This window comes from Acartia tonsa, chromosome 2, assembly GCF_053477335.1.
Source record: "Acartia tonsa isolate MP-2025a chromosome 2, ASM5347733v1, whole genome shotgun sequence".
NCBI classification, from domain to species: Eukaryota; Metazoa; Arthropoda; class Copepoda; order Calanoida; family Acartiidae; genus Acartia; species Acartia tonsa.
The window spans coordinates 39,934,278-39,960,517 of record NC_137261.1 but is presented as its reverse complement, the minus strand read 5'-3'; the positions used below and the strand labels follow the sequence as shown (position 1 = coordinate 39,960,517).

The following is a 26,240-nucleotide window of genomic DNA, read 5'->3' as shown; positions in this document are numbered from 1 at the left end:
TACTCAAAATTTAACCAAAAGCTCCTACAAATATTTACAACTTTGCAAAAATAGAATATTTACTTTAATGACTTATATTAAATCTTTATTGGGTTGTACAAAATTGTCCAACAATAATTTTCTTCTACAGAAGGGGTAATTTTGTATATCATTATAGGGATATACATAAATTTATCGTCCATTGTCTTATCCCTTAATATCCCTGCTCTTGCTACAAATTATTTAATTTAATAATAGCAAATATATAAAACGATTGCTTTTCTTTACAACTAAATTACTAGTGACTTCATTAGATTAAACCAAGAATATAAACGTCTACTTTTTTTTTAAAATTAGATAACAAGTCTCAAATCAACCTTTCAATCCAGCTGCTTTCGAAATAGACAATTAGATATGTCAATTACTAATAGACAGACAAATCCCAGCATTTAAACCCAGAATATAAAATTCTATCTCACTTTTTATCTCAAATAAAAAGTCTTAAATTGACATTTCAGTCCAGCTGCTTTCGAAATAGACAAATGAATATATCTGTAATTGACCAATATTTAAGACTTGTTTAGTATTTTTGTAAGTAAACAAAAGAACAAATTGTGTAAATTTTTAAGTTGCATTTATTTGCTAAATTACGTAAAAAAAACATGTATAAATTTTGAATAATGATCTGTTACAAATATCACAAAGTTACATTTCTGACTGTTTAATACTGATAAGAAATATTACATTTTTATACAAATTAATATATGTAGAGCATTACATCAAAAAAAATTAAAAGCAGAATTTTTTGGTTACAAATCAAGATTAACAAAGCAAATGTACAAAAAAATAGAAACTTAAGCATAGGACTACGAAAAAAAAAAATAATTGTTTTTAAATCAAATCAAATAAAAAAAATTTGTTGACAAAAGTAAGTTTTTAAATGTCATTAGATTGTTTCTTTCATTGACTTTATTTGCCAATTTTAAAAATTTAATCAAATTTCTAAAGATTTTTTGAGTAGAAATTTATCTGAACATGATAGTAATATCAGACCTGACCCTCTTGGGCCAGATGTCGATCTTCTTCCTCTCAATGTTGATGGGCACCTGGATCACAGGTTCCAGTTCCTCATTTTCTTCCACTGGCTTTGATCCCTGGCTCTCAGATTTTTGCTGCAAATTTTAGAAATTTATGTTTTTAATATTTACAAAACTAAAAAGTAAAATAAACTCTTACTCAGCTAACTAATAGATGAACGAGTTTATAAAATTTGGAGGGTAGTACCATTAACAGTTCAATGACGATATTGTGATGGGGAAGATGATTAAAGTCCTTCAACAGATTATGATGTCATACGATAAAATAACCAATGAGAGGCCAGCATAAATTCTGCCATTGATTAATTACAGTGTATACTGGCCTCTCATTGGCTATTCTATCGTATGACGTCATAATCTGTTGAGGGACTTTAATTGTCTCCTTGTGATGGGTGGCCTAATAAGGTTGAATTTAAAATGTGAATAATGATCTCACCCTTTCTCTGTATTGAGCCACAATATCCTGTCTGCAGAATCTATTAGGATTGTCGTCTTCCGTGTACTCTCGCGTGTAAATGTATTTTCCAGGGCCCATGTACTCAGGTTTCCTCTTCTTGGCCCAGTCTGGGTCATTCTATATAAAAAGTCATTTTATGTTAAATGTTTTTTCAAGGGCCCATAATACTAAGATTCCTTCTTTTTTGACTACTGTATATCATTCTAGAAAGATAGAGTCATTTTAAATTGAAAATATATTTTCCAGAGCCGTTATGGTAACCATTTTGGAAAGAGGTAACTATAAAAAAAAATCCACCCCCCTTAAAAAACAAACAAACTAAAATTGAAAGTATTCTATGAGCGAAGCTGCTAGTAACACGATGAACAATTTTTAGTTCTTGCGAATACACTTCTACAAAAACAAACACACACAAGTATTTTTTGCTGTTACATGACTTATCACACACACACACACACACACATACAAATTAAAGGATTTTATCTTCAAGAGAATTATTGAAATATCATGCTTACTACTAAATATAAAAAAATAATTAAACTTACATTTTTATAAGCTCTTGGATCAAAAACTCCAGACTTAACCACCTTCTTCATTATCAGAATCTATCTGTTTTGTTCAGATAAGCTTGATTTGTACTGGAGTGAATCTTAATGTTTTTGTTGCATATTATATATCCTTCCGTCTTCTTAGTTTCTAGAACTTTACATAATAACACTTCCACAAGGGATAAATATTTACAAATATACACAAATATTTTTATATACATCCTTATAATAAAGTAACAGAATGTTTGTCTGTACCGAAGGATCTTGCTCACCGCTGAAACGACATGGTTCTCTTTTACAGGGTTGTAGTCCTGAGAAGGTTTATAACTATCTTGGGGGAGGGTACCACCACTCTCCCAAATGAAATTTCCCCTAGACAATTTTTAAAAAACTATTATAAATAATGGGGTTGGGGGGCGTAGCCGCTAGTTCTTATGATAAAGTAACAGAATGTTTGTCTGTACCGAAGGATCTTGCTAACCGCTGAACCGACATGGTTCTCCTTTACAGGTCCCGGAAAGATTTATAACAATTTTGGGGTGGGTACCACCAACCTCCCAAAAAAAAAATTATTTTTTCAAGCTAAAATTAAAAATATTTCTCTATGTAAGCATGTTCAGTCCAATAAGATAACATAAACATGGAAAGTTTAGTTCTTGTCGCAAGAGCAGGTTAAGGTTTTAGTCTATTTTGTAAAGGCTCCTTTAACCCCTGAGAAATATAACAATTTCCTGTTTTTTGATAAAGCAACTAGTTCAGTTTCTAGTGGATTTTAATTTGTTTATTTAAAAAAAGAAATCCACTCTCATTAACTTAGAGAAAATTATTTAATCATATCAAACACTTTGTTCAAGTTTAAAATACATTAATAAAAAATGCAATGCACTCGCCTCGGAATAAAATAAATCATTTTTCAACATTTGCCGGATTATGTAGGGCGCCTCTTTATATGCCAAGACATCTCCTCTTTCTTTACCCGTGACGCACGTCAAAACCATAAAAGAAAACATATATAGCCCTGAAAATGAGTCACATTATAAAAAGTACTCACCATTTTTTTATGTGGGCGGTGATTTCTTAACAATATACCTACTGGTTCTAGCGTCTTTTGTAACACCATAATAATCATTATCAGTAGAAGGTGATTTCTTAACAATACACGGGTTCTAGTGTCTTTTGTCACACACGAATCCAGGGTCTGTAGATTGTGATTTCTCGACAAAATACGGGTTCTAGCGTCTTTTGTAACACTATACTAATAAATCAGTATCAGTATATGGTGATTCCTTAACAATATGCGGGTTCTAGCGTCCGTAACATTGTACAAATATTTCTATTTATATTCTGCCTCAGGGTCAAATATTTCCTTTTAATATTGTTACATTAAGATTTTTTTGCTTTTTTCGGATGTACAATATTATTAATCGCAAAGTTTAGAGACTTTTCCCAGGGGGGGGGGGGGAATTGGACTGTAAATAAAATTATACTTTGTAAAGTTTTATTAACACGCTCACTAATTTGTTGGCTTAAAATATTGGGAACTTTGTTAAATCTTGATTGGAGAAACCAGCAGTATTCAAACGTATTCGCCAAAAATGATAATGTTCAGAAAGGGTAATTTTTTGTCTATAAAAGTTGTACAATGCGAATCAATTTATCGTCGTATGTCTAAAAGATTCACGAATTTTATATATTTCCTTCAAAATATTTTCATAAAAATAGTAAAAAATGATGCACAAGTTAAACGACGCTGGAACCAGCAAGATGCGCGACGCAAATGTATGGCGCAATGTTTGATAGCCATAATTGCCTAGTTAATATTATATTTATCAATTTTAGTAGCGCAGCTACTCTCTAATCGTCTATTTATCCCATGGAGTATTTCTAGAAAAAAACTAAGTTATATGGCGAAATATCTTGAATTATATTTGTAGCATGGCTTCGAAAAGATAAATATCAGCTGGATTACAACAGGTTCTCAGTCATACTGAAAATCATGTACTGTATCGTCTCGAGGACAATTTTCTACGAATAATAAAATAAACATTTTAAATTCATACCAATTTTGTTTGCCAGGGCAACAAAACTAAAATAAATATTTTTTATCTTAATATTAGTGGAAACTGTTTATAACACGATGCAATAAATAACTATTAAAAATTCAATAGCGAACAGACTTACATAAGAGAATTGTAGAATACCTTTTGACATTTTAAAAACTTAAAGAATTAAATTCTGGTTTATTTATTTTTGGTCCTTGTGAGGTTCTAACAATGAAAATATTAATATATTATTATTCATACATTCCATACAGAGAATTAAAAAATGTGACAGTGTGGTTTGGTTATCTTTAGAAAATACAGGTATACAACAAAATTAAAATTGACTTACAGTAACTGACTTTGCAAAATTTAATTTTCTTCTAAAATCTAGGTAAATTCTTGTCGTGTGATACTCAAAATTTTGAAACATTTTTCCTTAAATCCTTTTTAAAGTCAGCCAATGTAGAAAAATTTTGTATGTGTAAACCTGTGAAAAAGACAGGGAGGATAGTATCAGTTATAGCGGGGTACAAAATATAAGATATATGCTGAAATACATCACAATCATTTTAAAACATTATCATAGCCATAAATCTCGTTACTAAATATTCCATTTAATTTGACGGACTTTAATTTTTTTGTGTTGGCTATGATAATTCAACATTAATCCTGTACTTTAATCAAATGCTTAACAAGACGTTTTCAAAGATTTTTTGTGTAAGCATTTGAATTTTAAACACGAAGAAAATAAATATTAAGGACAACCATTAAAGTACAAATTCTCTTTAATGAGCATGTTTCTTTATGTATACAATAAACCAGATTTTTTAAACAGAAATCATTACTATGAAGTAATGATTATTATAATAATTAGTTGAATTATGAATCTAGGACTTCATATAAAATTTTAATCATTTGATTCTAAATTTACTCTCAATTTCATTTTTTTCTAAATAGAACAAATATCTTGTTACCGGCGCGGAGAGGGTTAGTTCATCGTAAGAAAATCTTTTTTTCTAACAAATGGTAAATAACAGGGCTGTTAGCCTCAGGGTAATCGACCTTTCACAATTTTAAAATCAGTATGAAGTCTAAACCTGACCTAAATATGACTATCACTCTTTTCTAACAAAATTTCAAAGAAACCAAACGGCTGACGCAAGGCTGTTGATCCCTGGTAAAGAAGGTTAAAGTTAAAATAGATTTTCTTGAGATGAAAAATCCCTGCCAGAGTGTTGTTATATTTGAATGGTTTATATACAAGACTAATTGTAATGGTAAGAAGATATATCTAATAATAGTTATCTATACAAAAACATTTATTCTCGTATCTAGAAAGTATAAAACATTTTGTCAAAATTTTATTCATTTTCTACTTCGTAAATTTTCTTTTAAATAGGGAAGATATTCAAAAATTCTACGTTAGGCTTAGTTTTTGGTATAAGAAATTTAAATACTTTACATGTTGTGAATTAATAAAAAACTGTTTTGCTAAAAATGTAATATTACGTAAAAACTGTCATCATCATTTGGTTTATGTTTATGTTGAAGCTATGTTAATCTTTAAGGATTGAAATGGTAGTATTGGTTTTTAATTTTATTAATCACTATTTATGAAAATTAAAGGTTAGACTCGATAAAATCTGCTATTTCATATCATCATATTGGACTAACAAAACATGGAAACATTCAAGTTACTAATTCTAGTCTTTTACAAAAAATAGTTACAATTTCTTTAACTTTAATGTACACTTAAAAACTATAACAACTACTAATTGTAATTTATTTATTATTTATATCTTTTATAAGATTTAAGAACCCGAATGAATGAATGGATATTTAATACATATGCATAATTTAAAATAATTAAAACAAAAAAAAATCAATCATACAAAGGGCTACTACTAGATTCTAGAACTGAGCTAAAACGCATCATATAGTAAAACTATAGACTTGTCAATAATAAAATAATTTACCTAATAAAAAAACTTAGGAAATATAATGGAGCACTGTTATTTGTTTTATTCAACCAAATCAAAATCCCCTCTCCTGTTTGTATTTATTACCTAGAAATCAACCTCATCTTTAATTGAGTGTAATATTAATGAAAATACCTAAAATAAAATGGGTTGTCTTCAAAATGTCTCTATTTTAACTTAATTATGGTTGATAAAATTTACCTACTTAATAATAAATGGTTGATAATAACATAAATTTGGGTTAGATATAGGATTGAATTTGAATGTTAAATAAAGCTAAATTAAACGAAATAATCATAAATATAAAAAGATCTTTGAAAAAAAAGCAATGAACATAACAAAAGCTAGAAAATTAAATAATTCTTTGTACCATTATAGATAAAATTATAAACAAAAATGATAATCGTTGCTAATACAAATAAAGGGGTTGACTATATATACTAAAAATCATGTTACAAAAGTAAGATTTTTTTATTACAAAAAAATCAAATTTTCACTATATCTGTTTTATTAGTCTTGGGTGTGTAGTAAGATGATGCGGATTTATTGATAATTGTTAGAGCAGCTTTCTTTGTTTGTTTGGTAGATTATGGAGCAATCTTTATATGAGGGGATTAGGCACACATTTTTATAACACATGCATATAATATTTGTCTTATAGTGGGGTGTTTACATTCCACAGTTTCACTCATATGCTTGGAGACAGGGCTGAACACAGGGAGGTTCACATAAAGTGAAGCAACATCAAATAATTAAAAATACTAAGAGGAAAAAAAACACATTTACAAAATGATAAAAGTAGAAAAATTAAGAAAAGGAATGATTAAAATAGCTAGAGAACATTAATGTGAACATTGAACTAAATAAAGAGGACCAATTCACGAACAAAAGGTAAAAAACTAGGCATAAAAACAAAGATTCCAAAAATATGGGACCATTGTTAAAAGTACCCAAAGGCTCAACCCCTTAAAAATGAATAGTCCTCTTGTGGTAACAAATATTTCGTTATTTTTCTGCAATTTGATTGTTTGCATAGTATTGAGTTGTGATTGTTAATTTTTAAAATCTAATTTCTATCGCTGAAAAATACATTTTGTAAAATTGACTATCTAATGTGAAAGTATTTATATACTTTTTAAATTTTATTAAGACAATGTATTATCACTTATTTTTCACTTTAATTTGTCTCTTTAAATATATTCCTAATTTATTTTAATAATTTATAGGTATACATTATAAGTACAAACAATTAACAATTTAGTTATTAAAAAATTCTAGCTAATTTACTTAGTATTATTATATTATTTTTATCATGTAACAGTTATAAACTTTTGTTTTTGAGCTTTTGTTTCAAAAAACACAAGAAAATTTTAAATAATCTGTTCTGAAAAAGTGTGGATAGTTTTAAATAAATATTTATATGTTAGAATTGAAAATTAATGTACAATGAACAACTATTTCAAGATATTATGTGATTATGAATCATTAAAGTATGCATAAGTTAAGAATAGTTGCTACACCTGTACAACCTCCCTGGGATGATGTCATCCCTGTTCCACCCTGTTCTCTTGACTACAAGAGCTGACACTAGTGGCGATGCTGCCGCCGTCAGATCCACAGTATTTCCCGCATTTTTGGAAAGTTGGCGTTCCCATCAGCTGTTGGTGTTGTTCGCGCATTTTTTTGCGTTGACAAATGGTGCCGCCGCCGTATTTTGTACAGCAACATCGGCAGCAGTTAGAGTGTCTGTCTTCGCCGCCGCCACTGCTACTGCTGCCAACACTAAGGCTGCTGCTGTTCGTCAACGGTGATGACCGCTGCTTTTGCTGTTGTCGTCGCCTCATTGTTGTTGACGAGTGTTGAGCCGAAGGGGGCCGGTGCTACAACAGCTTTTCTGACATGTCGTGTGCACGGTAGCAGTCAGAACTGCTACTTGTTGACCGCGAGCTAGTCAGCTTTTGGCGGCCAGATCTAGCGGCCGCGTTGCTGCTGGCCTGACTGTTGCTCTCTGGAGAACTAAGACGGCTGGCAACAAGCACAGCCGGCGGTGGTATGCCAGACGCTTGACTACCCACAGTTGTATGGTTGTTGTTGTTGTGTGTTGTGGATGATGTGGTGCGCAAACATGGCGAGCTATGGCGGCTGGAACTACTGCGAACAGAACCTCCACCGCCGCTCAATACGCCCGGCGGCAGCTGTGTTGGTGGTGGCGGGGCTGGCGGAATAAGGTTCTGCAACGATTGCTGTTTGTTTGAATTGACTGTCAAAGAACAATTTTCAATATGTTTAATAGTCTTGCGTAGCTGGCGGTCAGCGATAGGATCAGACAGGACAGCCGCAATTGGCCGCGTAATTGGTGTAGACGACTTTGGCGGATGTTGTAAATCACAGAGCGGGTCCGCCTCTAATAGCTCGGCGTCCGCCGGATCATGGGGAAGACGATGGTGGCGGCCACCCATTGCGGCTGCAGCCGCCGCATTTACAGATGATTCGGAGGAGGAGAGGGGCGTCGTGGCGGTCGACGAAGTTGAGAGATTTAAGGTGGCGGACGGGGCCTTGAGTCGGGAGGCGACCGGAGCGGCGGAGCCGACACTTGCGCTGCTCCGACTTTTTTTCTTAAGTTTGTGTCAGTTGGTTAGCTCGTGGGATACAAAGGTTTTCAGTCTCTCCAAATATTGATTGTACAATTCTACATCATTGTGACCGGCACCCTAAACACATACTTGTTACATTTTTAAAGATATAAAATGTTATTAAATATCTCGTAAGGTAATAAAATGGTTGTTAATTTTAAATGGAAGCTATGTATTGGTCATGGGAAGATTTTAATTATTGGTCAGTCAAGCAAAATAAGAGAACTGGCTAAAGAAAAAAAAGCCTTTCACCCTCTATTCCCAAAAAAACCTAACCAATTCACTGCAATGCTACAATCATAGCTCTTTCGACAATCATTTAAAAATATAATATTTGGGATTATCAATTTATTTTATTTTTATGAATTAAAAAAGGTTACCTCAACCCAGAGTGGATCAACTGCTCTTGGGCAACGCTCATATATTGCCAACCCATGTGAAAAATCAATCACCTAAATTATTTTTATTTTATTAACAAATACCTTCTTAATATTTACAGCTAATGCCCATAATTTTTAAGATTATTTTCGTTGGGCATATTTTATAGATAATTTGTGGAATCAGTACTTTTTGAAAGATGCTTTTGTGTTCGGACTATAATAAACAATAAATAAGAAGAAAATGGTTTCCCAGAAATGTTTGAGTACTACGTAACATGTTTTTTTTTATGATCTGTTCTTGGGTGAAGACGGATATCTGGCCAAACGATTTTAAACGTGAGCTCACATAAACACGTGACTTTCAAGTAAAACCAATTACGCTTTCAGTTCTACGTTTTACCTTCTTGATACCTAGTGTGAATGTAAGATTACTTACCTCATCTTCTGTACCATGTATGACAAGAACTGGGGAAGTTACTCGAGGAATTTTGTCGATACTGAAAAATAAAAATTATACAATACAATATACAATACATATATACAACATCTAATTTTCATAGTATTTGGAAAGTGAACATCTATCGCTTTTTAAGGGGACATTGGCGGGGACATTGGACTGTAAACCTTTAGTGACCAAAATTGTCCACTCATGATTTTAATATAAGCATAGGATAAATTTATTAATTGCAATTGGGGTGGGGGTGAACATAAATAAAAGCCCATATAAGAACATAAAGAACCCTGGCGTTTATAAATATAGAAAATATAACAGTGATTTAGCCTCAGATATAATATAGCAAAGACTTTAAGACTTCACTAATCAATATACCAATTGTGTTCTTTATATGGGGAAGCTTTACTTTGCTTCATGGATGATTTTAAGGTATTTGATTTACTTCCTTCAATCCCCTATATGATATAGGCGTAGCCTCTTGTATTTTCATATATATCTTGCAACAAACAAAAGTTTTAACGGTTGGTATGGCGTTTTTATTTTTATTTAGGTACTAGGTATGGATTAAATATTTTCAAGATCATGTTAAGTATTTTATAACATGTACAAAATGAGGGCAAAGGAATAGGTAATCTGAAATATAAAACACATGTACAAACATACAGATATTAACGTATAAAATCCGTTTCAATTGGAAAAAATATCCAACATACGTCTTTTTTTATAGAAATTCTAAATAGGTACTGTTTAATATCATATAATTTTCAAGTATCTACCAATAATATAATCTTTATATTATTTTAGGAACCTAATTTTAAAAATACTTATCCTCATCTCTGACGCATAAAACCTAAAGTTTGTGATAACTAATGCAGGGAGGAGTTATTAGAATGTAAATACAAAATAGTTACCAATGATTTATTTATTTTATAGACATGTTCTCTAGTTTGTTAGTCTAAAAGTTGGGTATTGTCATCAAATCTTGGTGGGTGGTTCAAACCAATATCAACTAATACTTTCAATATACTCTGTTTATTTTTAATATTCTTATATTCCATTGTCTAATCCATTAAGATCCCTGGAAAAAGTATAAAGTTACCTGGGAAATGCATCAATGCACCAAGTTCTTTTGGCGTTTGGGAAAGCAACTCTCATACCAGACATCAGCGGGGAGTGCAGGATTACTGCGCCAACCTAAATACATATTAAGATAGTTATACAATGAACAATATTTATACCTGTATGATTAAAGTGTAAAGGGGGAGGTTGGTTGTGACACTTTTTGAAATCAACACAAATGAGATAAGAAAGAGATACAACCTCAAAGAACAGCGGCTTTGACTGTGTCTGCCGCCAAAAACCGTTATATCTGGTGTGATTTAAAAAAAAATGTAGTTCCACCAACGATTTTTTCCCCCACAGTTCCAAGTTCCTTTGCATTGATTTCCAAAACTGTCACATCCGCCCCCCCCCCCTTCATCGCCCTTTATTGAAAGTAATATATTTTTATTCGTAAAGAACTTAAATTCAAACCCAAATTAATATCGGAAATGCCAAAAGATCTTCTTTCATAATGATGTAAAAAAATCAAAAGGCTTGGGAAAAAATCAGATGAAAAAACTTCAAAAGATTATTTATGGAACGTTACAAATGTCAATGTTTGCCAATTATGACCATTTGTAATTAAGATGATGAACAACAATGGAATCACTTTGTACCTGGTATTTGCTGGCAAGATCAACTGTAGGTACTGTGCCAATACTCTGTCCATAGAGAATGATATTCTCCGGAGCGACGCCTAGTCTTGTCCGCAGTACGTGCCAGGCGGCCTCTATATCTGCGTATAGATTCTTCTCACTTGGCTTACCTAGACACAAAAATGTTGATAAAAGAAATTCATTTATAACCTAAGTACTTTGAAGAAAACAAACTTTTTTGCAGACATAAAGAATTGAGCAATAATTCATTAGGTTAATCTTTCAATATAATATTCTTGTATATTTAAGGGCTAGTTAGGCACTGGCTCCCATCCTATTTTTGAAATAAATTGAAAATGGAGAGGTAGGGGGGGGGGGGGGTGCGGATTTTTTGTTTATTTGCTAATAACTTATGGATATGTCATATGGGGTGCTCGGTATACAAGGTTAGGGGACCGCAAGGTATAGAAGGCAAAATAATAATTTTTATCTTAAAAATAAGGGATAGGTGAGGGTTAAGTGCTCTTAGAAAACATTAAAAATATACAATTTCTGGAAGAAACCTAATCTTGTAATAAAAACAAAATAATTCAGTCTGTTTGATATGGACAAAACATACCTGTAGATACGCCATACCCACTATAATCATAGCTGAATATGTTACAATTTATCTTGGTACCAAGGCTAAGATAAAAACTGGACATCTGCCCAAGATCCACAGCATTTCCATGCGAATGGAGGATTGTGAACCTAAAATATTTATGTATACACCTTTAAATGAAAATTTTTTTCTGTATTTTTTAACAATAATTAAAGGACCAACATACATATATACCTATATAGTAATTTAATACAAAAAATCTTAAATCAAAGTTTGTTGGAATAAACCTAAGATATTGTGTGAATGTGTAAACTTGTGCAAAAAAGATTAAGGGGTAAATGCGTCATAGTTGTAGGTTAGTGACGCAATAAAGAAAAAATACAGTCCTAGAGAAGCCGCAATATTATTCTATAAAATTGATTGGTTTACAACATAATCATGAACATCATAAATGATAAAAACAAATAAATTCATTTGCTTACTTTAAAAATTGATGAAAAAAGTACAAACCTAGCATTTTGTGAACATTTAACAAACATACATGATATCCTATTTCCTCTATTTGTCCTGAAACAAATAAAAATAAACAAAGGGTTAAGATAATTTTGGGCTATATATGCCACTCAAATAAAGATAAGACATTACCATTTATTAAAGTTCTTGAGAAATGACTTTTTTAACATAAAAAGCTTATAGTAAATATTAAAACAATGATAAAAATCGTCCATGAGCTTAAAAATCCAAACATCAAATCATCTTATTTTTGTACCAAATAATTACCAACCTCAGAAAGGCCTTTTTCTTTAAATTAGAGTGTCTTTGAGTAGGTAAAAAATTTCTTATTCTTATTATTATTTGAAAAAAATTACACCAATTTCATAATTTAAAATATTTTTTGAAATAAGCTTTAAAAGAATTATACCTTGTGTAAAAAACTTCTAGGTTTTCTTTCTCTCTGTCTGAGTATTGCCATTCAGCTTTATCACTGAGAACTAATTTCTGTTTGTCACGAGATTCATCCTCATCCTAAAATAATATAACCAAACTCAAGATAATTGAAACACATTTTATTTGAAAATAAGGGACAAGTTATAGAAGGTGAGCAGTTTTTACTAAGTTATATATAATACTGAGGAATCGAAAGTGATAGAAGAATGGACGATAAATTGATGAATTACCCAATTAACATACACATTTTTTTAATAAAGATTATTAAAGTTATTGAAGGAAAAGTTTTACCAACCAATGCAGTTTTAATAATAATTTCTAAAGTTTTAATTCCAACGTATGAGAAAACGTATTTGTGAAACTGGTTACCAGTTTAATGCCACCTCCATCTCTGAGTTAACTACATCCAAGCTCCTTATGCCGAAGAAGTGTTTAAATCTTGTATAATGTATGATAATGTCGTATGTGTAAGTTGGACTGAACAATCAACTTGTCAACTCAATGCTAGACTCTAGGTCCTTCACCTCATACCCGTAGTACAGTAAATAGCATACAACCATACCTTTGATTGCACGATCTTTGTCTGGAGATCTTAACTGTGCATGGTAATGAGTTGCGCCTGTTTGGGGCCAAGGCTTTCCCCCTACTAATGTTTTAATGTCCTGTGCCGTACAAAGCAAGTAGGTACCATGATTTTTAACGTCTTTGATATGACGTAAAAATGGGTTATTGTCATAAATATTTTACTTTCGCCTTCTAGACCACAAGCGGATCATATAGAACTTAGTGAATGAGAGTAGAGCATTAGGGCAGAAAAATAGACGTGTTAATCGGAGATCTTAATCGAGTTGATGTTTAGCGAGATCTTAAGCAAGCAATAAAACCTTACTACTGTAAATGTAAGTGATACTTCTTGAATAAGACAAAATTGAACTTACCTCGAATGTGTATGTTGGATCAGGAGGGAGGAATGCAAGTTTGGCAGCAATTTTGCTGGGGAAGGGTGGACAGCAAAACAGACAACATATCTCGCTTAAACTCAAACCCATACCGCTCATGTCATGCAAACAGGATAATCAATGTCTTTTTTCACTCAACAGAATGATACAAAACAAATTGGAATTTATAATTCAAAACATTGTCAGATCGAATGTCACATTAGATCCATTTTAAAACGTTTACATCCTAATCACATATGTTCACTTGTTATTAAGATTATTTTACTTTTTGGAAACGTTTGATTCTGAAAAATAACAAATAGGTTTAATATATATGTCACGTATGATGATTTAATTAAAGTAATAATTGGGAATGTAGTAAAATAAAGTATTTAATTCTTTTAAGTAAAAAAATATGTTTTTAAACCGTAACCCAGCCAGAAACGTCGTAAGGAAAATCGTAAGGAGATATTTACTATATTATCGCAAAAATCGAATTTACGATTTTATAGGGATTAATTCGAATTTGTAGTAAAAATCGTGACAATCGTATGTATCTCGCATTTTGTGTTTGTCAACACACACTTACAAACAGACACACAACCAACATTTTCAAAATCATTGTGTGAGAAATATAGTTTATAAATTGGCCACTAGGTATTCACATTACTTTGTATAGACAATTAAAATCTTTCTGTTATCAAACAAAATAAATTAAAAACTGGTATAACAAAATATCATAATGTGTTAATTGTCTTTTATTGAAAAAAAAATTGTTTTTAAACATTCTCATTTTAAACCACAGCAAGTGTACAAAAATGTCTAAATAGCAATTAAAATAAGAAAAATTCAGTAAGAAAATCTAACTCTCTCACTATTATAATTATAATGGAAACAGATTGAAAATCAGCCTTATAATTTCAGAGGAAATACAAAGATAAACACCCTCTCTTTCTCTCTCTTTCTGTATGCAAAGTACAATTTGTGTATAATGTTATGAATGAATGTTACTGATTTACCTAGCCTTTCCTTACAGAAAACTACATGATGTTAAATTGATTTTTTAATGAACTTTTTATTTACGATTTTAGTACGATATCGCGCGCGATCTTTACGATATCACCTGCGATTTCGTAGGTGTATCGCGCAGCTCTAAGTACCTTTTCGACCATTTATCGTAACATATCGTCGATTTGCATTGGACGACTATTTAGCGATATCGTAAGAACTCGTGCTCGATTGCTACACGATATCGTGCGCTATAGTAGCGCGATAGTGATGCTACTTTCTGGCTGGGAACTAACTTTATTTAATTAATTGAAACTACCCATCTTTTCCGTTATGAGACATACGTTTATAACTTATTAAAATACCTAACAACCATCTCAATTATAGGGAAGCTTCACTTAGGTCCTGGGGTGGAGTTATGCTATTTGTTGTAAAACTTGGGATGGTACGTTTAAGGCTAAATATTAAAATCCTCTGAATTCCCTGCACCCCTAAAAATAAATAGCCTTAGAAGAAGCTAAAGCCACAGCCACTGCACTGGTATGATTCAAATGTACACAATGGAAATAGTTATTGAAAAATATATAGTTTACCTAAACTACTGAATAAATGCCTAAATTTTTCATTTTTGAGAGTATAGTTAGCAAAAAAAATAACATCATCAAGACATTATTTCAATCGATCCTATCTCCATTGTAACACAAAAGTATCATAAAAGTTATTTTAAAACTATGTTTAACTTCATAAAAGAAAAAACTTGACCTTACACTTTTTGTCAAGTCTATAATAAGGTCACCACAAATATTATTCATAACATAAAAGACAAATAATAATATTTTCAGAATATATATCCTACAAATTGAAATAAAATTCAGCTGTTATTCTCATTTGACATCTAGAAAATCAAAACTAAGAATAAACATCTTGACAAACATCATAATATATCATGTAACAGATAAACAAGGGTCCCAGATTTAAAAATGGAAATGCACCACCTTTTGTAAATTTTTGGGGGAGGGGAACGGAAAAAGGGAAGGGGGGGAAATTAAAAGGGAGGGGGTAAAGGGAGTTTTAATTCCAAATGCACTACCTTTTGTGTAAAAGGGTGCCCAAATGCACTACTCTGGGAGCCCTGCAGATAAATAATTAATTTTCCCCTAGTTTTCACAATTCTGCCATCATTTCAACAAAAGGTTGCCAACTTTATCAAATTGTATTCATTTTATATTTCCGTACTATAAAAAAATGCTTTAAAATGTTTAAATAAGGTTTATATTGAAGAAACTGCTTAAAAAAATTTTATCAAATAAAACAATATATTGTTGAAAAAAAGTTGTTAACTTTATCAAAAAGAAACACAGAGTAGTCAACTTTACATTTTAAAATTTTTATAATTATTTCATAATTAGTATCTAATGACTTACCAAACGTAAAAATAATTTTGGGTATATTTGAAAATTGCCATAGGAAATATAGAAATGAAAATATGTATAAAAGAAGTTGTATGTTAATTGAAAATATCTAATATTACTTTTACCACCCTGTTATGATTCATGAGCATAAAGTGAACGAATACTTACTACTTTATTCTACTAAAAAGTCCTAAAACAAACTAAAAATGATTAAAGGAGTCCCAAAATAACTCTTATAGCATAAAATGACTTTTCGTGGGCATCAAAATGTAACTAAAATAATTGTTTTTGTAAGGTGAGAGGTTAGTTTAGATTTGCGGCATTTTCTCATTCTGCCAAACCAAGCCAAAGGTTGAGAGCTAAGTTGCCAAATATTATAGTTTTATTAGTTAATTAAACAAATTATTTAAAAAATATATTTTTAGGGTGTGTAAAGTGGTTATTTTGTAGTTCAGAAGTGGAACTAAATTCAAAAAGCGAAAAAGGTTGTGGTGGTTATTTTGTATTTCAGAAAAGTGGAACTAAATTTAAAAAGCGAAAAAAGTTGTAGTGGTTTAAAATTTATTTTGAGGGTTTAAATCGTAGCAAAGGACTTAAAATGAATTAAGGCCAATGGTGTATATTTTTCACTCCCAAACTCGGAAATTACCAACGTTGATAAACAGTTATTGTTTTAATTTGGAATTTTTTTTGTAAAAATGCCAACATTTTAAAGTTGGCAACTTTGAATATATTGTGTGCCACACCAAATGAATTCATCTCCACTTCAACTTGCTCGTGCAGTGTTATGATTTAAGTATTTTATTCATTTTTATGACGTAAATAGTGAAATTTTACTATAAAATTAGATATTTATTAGTTTTTATCACATAATAATTGTTATATAACTATTTTTATTGAATATTATACTTAAAACAAAAGAATGTACTTTAATCCTTTAACCGGTCATTGTCAATCAATAAAGTATTCTTGTTTTCATGCCCAATTAATCACAAATAACTTTTAATTCATATTGTTCTTCTGTATATCATATTAAAAATTAATGAAGGGTTCGGTTTGGACGAACAAAACAGAACCGACGTAATGAGTAATTCTGTATTTCAAACAAAGAATTTTTAGCTGTGTTTTGTCATGTGCCTGGCTAGCCTGCAGCAATGTTTCACTTTTAATGTCTTTTCATATCATGCAATTATGGTTATGATCCTTATGTTTCACTACAAATTACACAAAAAAAAAATTCCCACTGTAAAGGGATTAAGCATTTTTTTAAAGTTTGGATACTGAAAGATTCACACATACAAATCAATATTCATGTGTGTGTATCTAAAGATTTAGAGCCAACGAAGAAGATAATGTGGTTATAAAACATTGGATAAAGTACAATAGCCGCTGTCTTCGATCCTGAACCCTCTGTCATATTGAAATGTTGATTTCAGAGAAATTTAGATACTATGGAGAAGGGGAAGCCTGTTCCTGCTCCCGGGACTGCTGGCAGACAAAAACTCTTCAAAAATGAAGGCAAAGATCAAGAGGTAACTTTCATATGTTAGGAACAGGGATAATACTTATTCTTTTCGGTGTTTGTTTCTAAAGTTAGAATCCGAGATAATTGCTAATCCATAGATTTTATGAATATGCCATCGACATGTGTTAAATTCTTCTTAACCAGTTCAAATAATATTGCATGTTTTTCTATTGATATTAAAAAGTAACTCAACTTCATGAATGGATATCCACACAGGCTGAAATTTCACATAGCAAGTAGTATACTTTGGGTAAAAGAAGTTTGCTTTAAAATTGACAACATCAAAATCTTATGTAATTATCTAACTGTTCTTTTTCAATGAAATAGTGTATTCGCTTCTAAAGGTGGATGGGGGATTCTTTCTTACTACATTGTTTTGGGAAGGTGTGGAAATATAACATTGTCAATGTTTTCGAAAATTTTAAGTATATATCCTCCACTTTGAGAAACAATTATCTGTCTTACAAATTTGACCATTTTCTGTTCTTCGTAGGAGATGAAAAAGAAGAGAAATGAGGTTACTGTAGAAATAAGAAAAAATAAAAGAGAGGAAACTTTACAAAAGCGCAGAAATGTTCCTAACACGGAAGACACTACAGGTTTGCTGATTTTTTATATAAATTTTGTCTTTCTTCAATTTAAAGATAAAATATACATCAAAAAGGTTTGTTTTTCATGAATAAACTGATAAAATGTTATATTTCCAGTAACAACAGATTCAACAACTGAGGAATGCGAATTCCTTGATTTTCTTCCCAAATGTGAGTAGCTCATCCCTATACACAAGATCAGTATTCCTCCAATTAAAACTCTTCACACTTATTATTAACACAAATTTTGAACTTTAGTTGATAACAAAATGATATTTTTTGTTTAGTGAAATTAAGAAAACTAACTCTAAAAAAAAATATTTTGAAGATTTTAAACTTTATCCTGATACTAGATTATCTAACAATTTTTAAAAATGGCTTAAACATAACTACTAGTTTTAGTAAAGAAATGCCGAAAGAAAACTTAACATTCTGAAATTAAACAACATGCATTACATACATATCAACTGTAAATATTTTATCAAACAATTAAGAATTATTATTTCTTTTATGTCCCTCCTTCTTAACCCCGAATATAAGCCCAAACCAGCCTTACAAAATATTAACATTACATATTAAGACGTAAGACTATATGATTATTATATATTACACTACAATACATTTTTATCTGTTGTAAAGAAATCGGATAAATATTTGTTAGTTACACAATAAAAAATATTAGTTTTACTTTTCAACTAACCAACATTACATTATATGAACAAGGATCACATAATCCATAAGAATTAGTGATGGGAATCCGGATCCGGAATCCGGAATTCGGAATCCGCCCAATTTTCGGCCAATTTTGGAATCCGAATCCGGATCCGGAATCCGTTTTTTATAGCGGATTCCGGATTCTAAATTGGTAGGCTAAAATTACCGTCTTTTTTCTTACAACTCCCTCTGTTTGAAGGCAATGATCAAAAAAAAATTTCTACATAACAAATTTTAATAATTACTAATGTGATGTAAATGTTTTAGTTATGCTGGAAGTCAACACTTTAAACAAATCAAGGCTTCAACCAAGTAACATAGTGATAAATTAACGAAAAAAGCTATCCCTCTGTGACGGACGGCCTTTTAAAATACTGCTAGAATCCGGAATCCGAATCCGGAATCCGCCAAAAATAAGAATCCGGAATCCGCAAGAATCCGTCACTTTTTTTGACGGATTCCTTCAGAATCCGGAATCCGAATCCGGCCCAAAAATTCGACGGATTCCCATCCCTAATAAGAATCAAAGCATAGAATTAGAATAAACAAATTGGAAAAGTAAGTTATAGAGCAGATGTTCATGAATAAAGAGAGAAAGGGAGAAAGGTTGATAAATAACAAAAATTTCAAGAAGCCTTTTTAAAACATTACTTTTTTAGTATGACTGACATATTAACTGACTAAGTGAAGTCCTAAGTCATATTCAAGACGAACATTAGTACATTTTAGATATTATCTGATAAAAAAAATTCCCTAAAAAATGTTTATGATTGACAAACGAACATTATGAATTAAAGTAGGTACAAAATCACTGTGAACTAATCAACATTGTAAACATAAATTTGATGACGTTTAATTCTTCTTTAAAATATGATTTTTTTTAGACGAAGAGGAGGCCCGTGAAAATCTGTCAAATTGTAGCTTAGAAACCATCGTAGAAAGAGCAAAGTCAACAGATCCAAAGACACAACTTGATGCTGTACAGGTATATTTCAGTTTATTTGTTTTGTCAACATGCAAAAAATCTCGGATAGAATTAAAGATAAAAACATAAAAATGACTTCTACCACGTAGTTTTTAAAATGCCATTTTTCACATAGCATAAAAAATAATTCTACCTTAAATACAAAATGTATTATTTTTATTTAGGCTGCTAGAAAACTGTTATCAAGTGACAAAAACCCTCCAATAGATGCATTGATACAAGCTGGGATTTTGCCTGTTCTTGTCAACTGCCTTAGGTCAACTGGCAATGGTAAGTAGTCATATTATTGACAAAATACCTTCTAACATTTTTATCCATCAAAATATCCTTTTATTTCTAATATACCTTGTAACTAGCATTTTTTTCAAGCGGATATTTAAGATTTAGGTTAAGAAGCGAATTCAAGGCACCAAAAGAAAAAATGTAAAAGTTATTGGTATTATTTTTACAGACAACCCAAGCTTACAGTTTGAGGCTGCGTGGGCGCTTACGAACATAGCTAGCGGAACTAGTCAACAAACACAGGCTGTGGTGGCCGCTGAAGCTGTTCCTCTTTTCCTACAGCTACTCAACTCACCCCATCAGAATGTTTGCGAACAGGTGCGTAATAAATACGAACACACTTACATTTAATTTTAGAGATGCTTCGCTAAACCTATTTTTGAAAATTCTGAATGGACCTACTGACTTTATTCTTGTAGTGCTCTAAATTGTATCTGACTGGTACAGGAATCGTCATAATCGTTACGATACGTTACGACCCTAATTACAGAAAACCCTAAAAATTCCAAAATTAAAAATGATTAATTTATTTCCAAATTAAATATGATTAAGGAGGGGGGGGGGGGGGGGTGAATGCAACCATCTCGTAATCAATGAGTAAATGGTACTTAGAATTCAAATTTCTATCTGAAATTTGCATAAGTAATCTTTGGTAGGTCTATTTTCCCTAAATCGAAAAAAAAGTTGGAAAAGTAACGGCTGGTGGCTTAGCCGTTCGTTTTTTGCCTATTTTCAGTGCAAATTCATCATTAATTGCGTAGGAATCAACTTTTTAAAACATATCTTTGGTTTAATTCATGTTAAATGATAGCAATAACCATTTTTTAAATTTCTAGTACCAACAGCTACCGGCTAGAACCTTTTTATAACGTTTTGGAGCAGCAAAGAGTATTATGTGGAGATAGGTTTCGTGACTAATTTGCCCTATAAAACGGCTGAGACGTTAGCCGTCACTTTTCCAACTTTTTGTTCGATTTAGGGAAAATAGACCTACCAAGGATTACTCATGCAAAATTTCAGATCGAAATTCGAATTCTAAGTGCCATTTCCTCATTGATTACGAGATGGTTGGATTACCCCCCCCCCCCCCCTTCCCCTTTATTGATCTACTTGCTAAGACTATATAATATGTACTGTTACAAGTTGCTATTTTAATAATTTAGATTCAATTAGAAGGAACTTAATTAAAATCAGAAATATTTTATTTCATCAGGAAATATTCATTTTTGGATTTGATCTTTTTGTTTTATCTCAAAATATTTTAAATAACACATAAAATCTTATAGGCTGTTTGGGCCCTTGGAAACATCATTGGAGACGGTCCTACACTGCGAGACTATGTTATCCAGCTGGGTGTTGTGGAGCCCCTACTCACCTTTATCAACCCCGACATACCCATCTCATTCCTCCGCAACGTGACATGGGTCGTGGTGAACCTATGCAGAAATAAGGAGCCACCCCCACCATTCGGCACCATTAAGGTAGGAATAATGTCAGCTGAGCTTCGTATAGATTAGCGAAATCTTTTGGTTATGATTTTAGTTCTGAATCTGATCCTTTTAATATTTTTAAGTGGATTTTTTTATTTTTCGCTTTTATCATTTATGCATGTCATTGGTTTCAATCGATTATTTCGATAAAGTAAGAACTTGAAAGGATGATATAATAACAGCTAAATGACTTAACGTATATTATCTTATGTTCAAATATCATTTTAATCTACTAGAAAGAAGGCCTTCGACTTAATAGATATTTTATGCTTATTTTCTTTCACCAAGATTTTCCTGTGCTATACCAGAATTTATTTTGACTTATTAATCTTACAATTATCCTCGAACAGACTATATTCCAGGAACATTTTACCTTGAAGTGCAATAAATAAATGTCCATGTTGAAATAAAAAGAAATAGTAATATTTTTCAATTGGTATTGTAGGAGATCTTGCCTGCCCTGTCCATGTTGATACACCACACTGACATCAACATCCTGGTGGACACTGTCTGGGCCCTGTCCTACCTTACTGACGGTGGCAATGATCAGATTCAGATGGTCATCGACAGCGGGGTCGTGGCTAAACTGGTTCCTCTTCTTAGTCATAGGTTTGTTAGTTGAATTTATATTTTATTTTAAGTCATGAATGTAAGGCCAAGTTACATGATCAAAATACTGTATGTTTAGTACTGTAAAGAATTACCTACACTTTTAATTTTAAAATTTGTAATAACATTTAGAATATATATCTATATAGTAATTAAATGATGGTTTTCTTTGAATTAAAAAAAACGATTTCCGTAGGTAATAAAAATTAGATCTCAAAAAGATAAAATAAATTGACAAAAAACAAGTAGGTAATGTGTTTCATAATTTTTGTATCGTTAACTTTCATCGTTACAGACCAAGACCTGTTGCTATGATATTTTACATTTTCATCAATAAAAAGCAAAATATTTGATATTGGCCAATATATAAGAAAAACTATTTCAATACCTATATTTTCTTACCCTTTTAGGGAGGTAAAGGTGCAGACGGCTGCCTTGAGAGCCGTGGGCAACATAGTGACAGGCACAGATGAACAAACTCAAACTGTGCTCGACCATGGAGCTCTGGAACACTTTGGTGGACTACTCACTCACGCCAAGGAGAAAATTAATAAGGTACAGAATAATAGATTTTTTGCAAAAATATTATCCCATAGGTATGTTATTAAGATGTTTTTAACTTGTTGGAAAATGTCTTAGGCTCACAAAATTACAACGAGTATTTTATTTTATTTGAATTTAAAAATTCTAGAGTCGTCGCCATGTGAAAAATGTGATTTATTTGACTTGCAACATGACAATTTACCACTTTATAGTATAGCACTAAAATAAAATCTTCGAAAATTAAGAGAAAATGTTCTAATTTCAGGAAGCCGTTTGGTTTATATCCAATATCACAGCTGGAAACCAAAACCAAGTTCAATCTGTCATTGATCATCACCTGGTCCCCCTCATTATTCAACATCTTTCTAGGTAAAACATTTAAAGTTGATGACCTCTAGTGGGCTTCTTGGTGTCGCTTCGGGTTCTAGGCCTCTCCACGCACCTTGTAAAATACTCCGCGTCCTATAATTTAATTGTGATGTAAAGCGTCCACTCGCCAACCAACACTTTGATTGCATGACCTTTGTAAGTCCTAACTTTGCATGGCAATGAGTTGCGCCTGTTAATGGGCCGAGGCATTGCCCCTACTCTTGCTATCATTGTAACGCGTATGACATAGCGGAGTAGGTACCATGACAGTATGACATTTAAGTTAATTTCCTGCACATAATTAAAAAAGGTATTTCCTTTAAAAATATTAAAATAGAAATTCATTTAGCTGCTCTATTTTTAAATGTTAAGCAGATACTACACTTATATATTCATATTTTATCATTACCACAGATTAGCTGATACATTTTCATACTAAAACATTATTTTCTTGCAGGGGTGAATTCCAGACCCAGAAGGAGGCCGCCTGGGCCATCTCAAATCTAACAATTTCTGGTAATAAATCTCAAGTGGCCTACTTGGTTCAAGAGGGTGTCGTGCCACCATTCTGCAAGTAAGTTTAGAGTTAGTAATTTACAGTCAGTTGGTTATGGAAAGTGATTTTTTTTGTGAGGAATATTTCATCTTGAGAATATATGTATTGTATATTTTCGTATCGTTTTATCCTCGGATAGGAAAAGGAAATTATTAGTAGTACGCGTTTTTAGAATGTTTTAGAACCGGTTTAATTTGGCGAAAATTATTTGGATTCAGATCTACACTAGAATATTAATTCTCTGTACTGTCTTTAAGTTTGTCAAATTTATAGCTATTTTCATGTACTCAAACTTTAAACAACAATGTATTTTTTTTAGTTTGTTGAACTGCAAGGACACTCAGGTGATACAGGTTGTGCTGGATGGTCTCAACAACATGCTGAAGATGGCGGGTGCCGAGGTCGAGGCCCTGGCCGCCATGGTAGAGGAGTGCGAGGGTCTGGACAAAATCGAAGCCCTGCAAAATCACGAGAATGTTGATATTTACAAGTTGGCCTACGAGATCATTGAACAATTTTTCTCTGATGAGGTATTTTAAGTTTTTTTAGCGTGATGTATTTCTATTTGGCCATAAGATATTTTCTGGAGTTTTGACACTTTAATATGTGCAGAACCGATTTATTTTTCCTTTACAGTAAAGCTTCTATAAGTCTAGAGAAGATTTATACTAGATTGCGATAGAGAACCCGAAATCTTACCGACAGTAGGCTGGCACGTTACCAATAACGCTGATGCAGTGCAGTGGGTTGGTTTTATAGTTAATTTTTACCTTTCTTCCTTTTTTTATCGTTTTACGCTGAATACTTTACTCTGTTAGTGTTCATCTACTTTTAAAATTTTTATCTATATTGAGAGATTATGAGCACTAAATGATATGCTTAATTCTTTTTTCAGGGTCAAGAGGACACTGAGCTCGCACCCCAGGCAACTGAACAAGGGTTTGAATTCTCTGCGGTGCCAGACAACCAACAAGGATTCAACTTTTGAATACACACACATACACAAATATTATATTACTTGGTAAAGGTAATTAATTTTTTTCAAATTTAAGAAATAAAATAAGCAAATGCAGTCTTGAATATTTTTTCATTTGCAAATCATTTAGCCTTCCTTAACTTTAACGCAAAAATCTATTTTGAAACTAAACATTTTTCTTCATTATTTTAGTGTACTACTAAATTATGCTTTTAGACAGTTACAACTTTTAATTTTGACTTAAAAAGTAGGAGTTAAAACATTTTTTTATGTTAGAAAAAGAAATCCTACAAAGTACATAATCAACATTAAAAACATTTAATAGTTCTCAAAGTTATTAACAGTTCAATACTATTTATATTATTTTTCTTCAGGATCAAGTGATATTATTCTGAAGTCATGAGTTTACCTATACCGAAGACATCCACTCTCTTGAAACAAGCATAATCATATCCACACGACACACAGCTGCCACACATTCCTCTCATCCCTGTGTAATCATCAATCAGCCAAGAAACACAACTCTCTCTCTCACTACACCCAGCAGCCAATCTATTCTAAGTTTCTGTCTACACTTCAAACATTTTTTAAAAAACACAAGATTTTCTGTTTGAAAAATGACAAAAGACTTTAATTGCGCGATAAAGTTTCTTGTTTAGAATTTCTAAACATTTAAAATGTATATTAGTTAATATTTTCTTAATGTATAATTGTACTTTATATCAGTTTGATATAATGTACATTTATGCACTAATTATGATTATTTGTATTACTTAGTCTTTAAATTTAAAGAAAGACTTAACTTAAACAAACATCATTACCAAGACTATAATAAATATTGATGTACATTTTGTACAGTATCTAGTACTACTTCATTTCTGACTGAAAAAAAACTACAAACAGCACTCTACCTTCATTTCATGTTGTACATTTTTGTTAAAAAAAAAGAAATTCTATACGGTGGACCCTATTTTGTAATCATTTTGTATTTCTCATTGTTTTAATTTTTCTGTCTTGTCTATCCAATACGTTGCACTCATCAGATTATCATTTGCGCAAGCTTTATTTTTCTTTAGACAAAAACCAGGGGTGTATATTCTGAACAAGATTCATTTTTTCCCCTGCTGCAAAATATTTCATTTTTTCCCCTCCTAGTTTTTTTACTCCAAGGAGAGGAAAATAATAGAAAATGTTTTCAGTAGGTACCTACTCTTTTTTAAAATTCATTTCCTCTCCCCCGGTTTTTCCCCTCTTAGTTTTTTCTCAGAATAATGGGAAAATGGAAAAATGTTTCCAGTTATCCTTATTTATTCATATTTTACCCATTTTTTCCCCCAAGGTTGGGGAAAAATAAGTTTTGACCTCTTAAATTTGCATTTTTCCCCTTTTCACAATTTTTTTTTACAACCACCCCCCCACCCCTTCAGC

The 26,240-nt window shown here is 31.8% G+C and overlaps 4 protein-coding genes across 8 annotated transcripts; 1 reads left to right on the top strand and 3 right to left on the bottom strand.

Moving 5' to 3' along the window:
• Positions 1–596: 596 nt before the first annotated feature.
• On the bottom strand, positions 597–2,246 carry LOC145311835 (uncharacterized). Its single transcript, XM_080150834.1, has 3 exons — positions 2,079–2,246; positions 1,513–1,650; positions 597–1,151 (listed from the first exon to the last, which is right to left on the bottom strand). Exons 1-3 carry the CDS (start codon positions 2,127–2,129, stop codon positions 1,005–1,007), a joined length of 336 nt encoding a protein of 111 aa, XP_080006960.1. The 5' UTR covers positions 2,130–2,246; the 3' UTR covers positions 597–1,004.
• A 2,063-nt stretch (positions 2,247–4,309) lies between these two features.
• Positions 4,310–14,060, bottom strand: LOC145311833 (alpha/beta hydrolase domain-containing protein 17B). 2 transcript variants are annotated; one of them, XR_013876803.1, is made up of 10 exons: positions 13,754–14,060; positions 12,790–12,893; positions 12,378–12,434; positions 11,886–12,016; positions 11,288–11,436; positions 10,669–10,763; positions 9,552–9,612; positions 9,116–9,187; positions 7,623–8,813; positions 6,400–6,797 (listed from the first exon to the last, which is right to left on the bottom strand). XR_013876803.1 is itself a non-coding variant. In XM_080150832.1 (9 exons), exons 1-9 carry the CDS (start codon positions 13,871–13,873, stop codon positions 8,730–8,732), a joined length of 873 nt encoding a protein of 290 aa, XP_080006958.1. In that variant the 5' UTR covers positions 13,874–14,060; the 3' UTR covers positions 4,310–8,729. The 2 variants fall into 2 exon arrangements, 1 of the variants encoding a protein (XP_080006958.1); XM_080150832.1 differs by having other exon boundaries at positions 4,310–8,813.
• Positions 6,400–8,561, bottom strand: LOC145311834 (uncharacterized). Its single transcript, XM_080150833.1, has 2 exons — positions 7,632–8,561; positions 6,400–6,810 (listed from the first exon to the last, which is right to left on the bottom strand). The coding sequence occupies exon 1, from the start codon at positions 8,559–8,561 to the stop codon at positions 7,983–7,985; it is 579 nt and encodes a 192-aa protein (XP_080006959.1). The 3' UTR covers positions 6,400–6,810; positions 7,632–7,982.
• Positions 14,061–17,590: 3,530 nt separating the features above from the next.
• Positions 17,591–25,772, top strand: Kap-alpha3 (karyopherin alpha3). 4 transcript variants are annotated; one of them, XM_080150827.1, is made up of 14 exons: positions 17,591–17,705; positions 18,192–18,297; positions 18,406–18,459; positions 19,887–19,987; positions 20,152–20,257; positions 20,439–20,587; positions 21,556–21,750; positions 22,205–22,368; positions 22,779–22,923; positions 23,177–23,280; positions 23,738–23,854; positions 24,156–24,366; positions 24,732–24,863; positions 25,187–25,772. In XM_080150827.1, the coding sequence occupies exons 1-13, from the start codon at positions 17,625–17,627 to the stop codon at positions 24,822–24,824; spliced, it is 1,626 nt and encodes a 541-aa protein (XP_080006953.1). In that variant the 5' UTR covers positions 17,591–17,624; the 3' UTR covers positions 24,825–24,863; positions 25,187–25,772. The 4 variants fall into 4 exon arrangements, with proteins under 4 accessions (XP_080006953.1, XP_080006955.1, XP_080006957.1 ...); XM_080150829.1 differs by having other exon boundaries at positions 24,732–24,857; positions 25,187–25,394; XM_080150831.1 differs by lacking the exon at positions 18,406–18,459 and having other exon boundaries at positions 24,732–24,857.
• Positions 25,773–26,240: the final 468 nt, after the last annotated feature.

Bases quoted from the DNA above. Each gene is read 5' to 3' on its own strand.
- LOC145311833 (XM_080150832.1), bottom strand. From the start codon at position 13,873: ATGAGCGGTATGGGTTTGAGTTTAAGCGAGATATGTTGTCTGTTTTGC. The intron at 12,435-12,789 runs GTATAATTCTTT...TATTTGTTTCAG, and splicing joins CTAGAAGTTTTTTACACAAG to GACAAATAGAGGAAATAGGA. The intron at 12,017-12,377 runs GTTTGTACTTTT...TAAATATTTTAG, and splicing joins AAATGTTCACAAAATGCTAG to GTTCACAATCCTCCATTCGC.
- LOC145311834 (XM_080150833.1), bottom strand. From the start codon at position 8,561: ATGGGTGGCCGCCACCATCGTCTTCCCCATGATCCGGCGGACGCCGAG.
- Kap-alpha3 (XM_080150827.1), top strand. From the start codon at position 17,625: ATGGAGAAGGGGAAGCCTGTTCCTGCTCCCGGGACTGCTGGCAGACAA. The intron at 20,588-21,555 runs GTGCGTAATAAA...AAAATCTTATAG, and splicing joins ATCAGAATGTTTGCGAACAG to GCTGTTTGGGCCCTTGGAAA. The intron at 24,367-24,731 runs GTATTTTAAGTT...TTCTTTTTTCAG, and splicing joins AACAATTTTTCTCTGATGAG to GGTCAAGAGGACACTGAGCT.
- LOC145311835 (XM_080150834.1), bottom strand. From the start codon at position 2,129: ATGAAGAAGGTGGTTAAGTCTGGAGTTTTTGATCCAAGAGCTTATAAA. The intron at 1,651-2,078 runs GTAAGTTTAATT...CTTTTTATATAG, and splicing joins ATCCAAGAGCTTATAAAAAT to AATGACCCAGACTGGGCCAA. The intron at 1,152-1,512 runs GTGAGATCATTA...TAAAATTTGCAG, and splicing joins TGGCTCAATACAGAGAAAGG to CAAAAATCTGAGAGCCAGGG.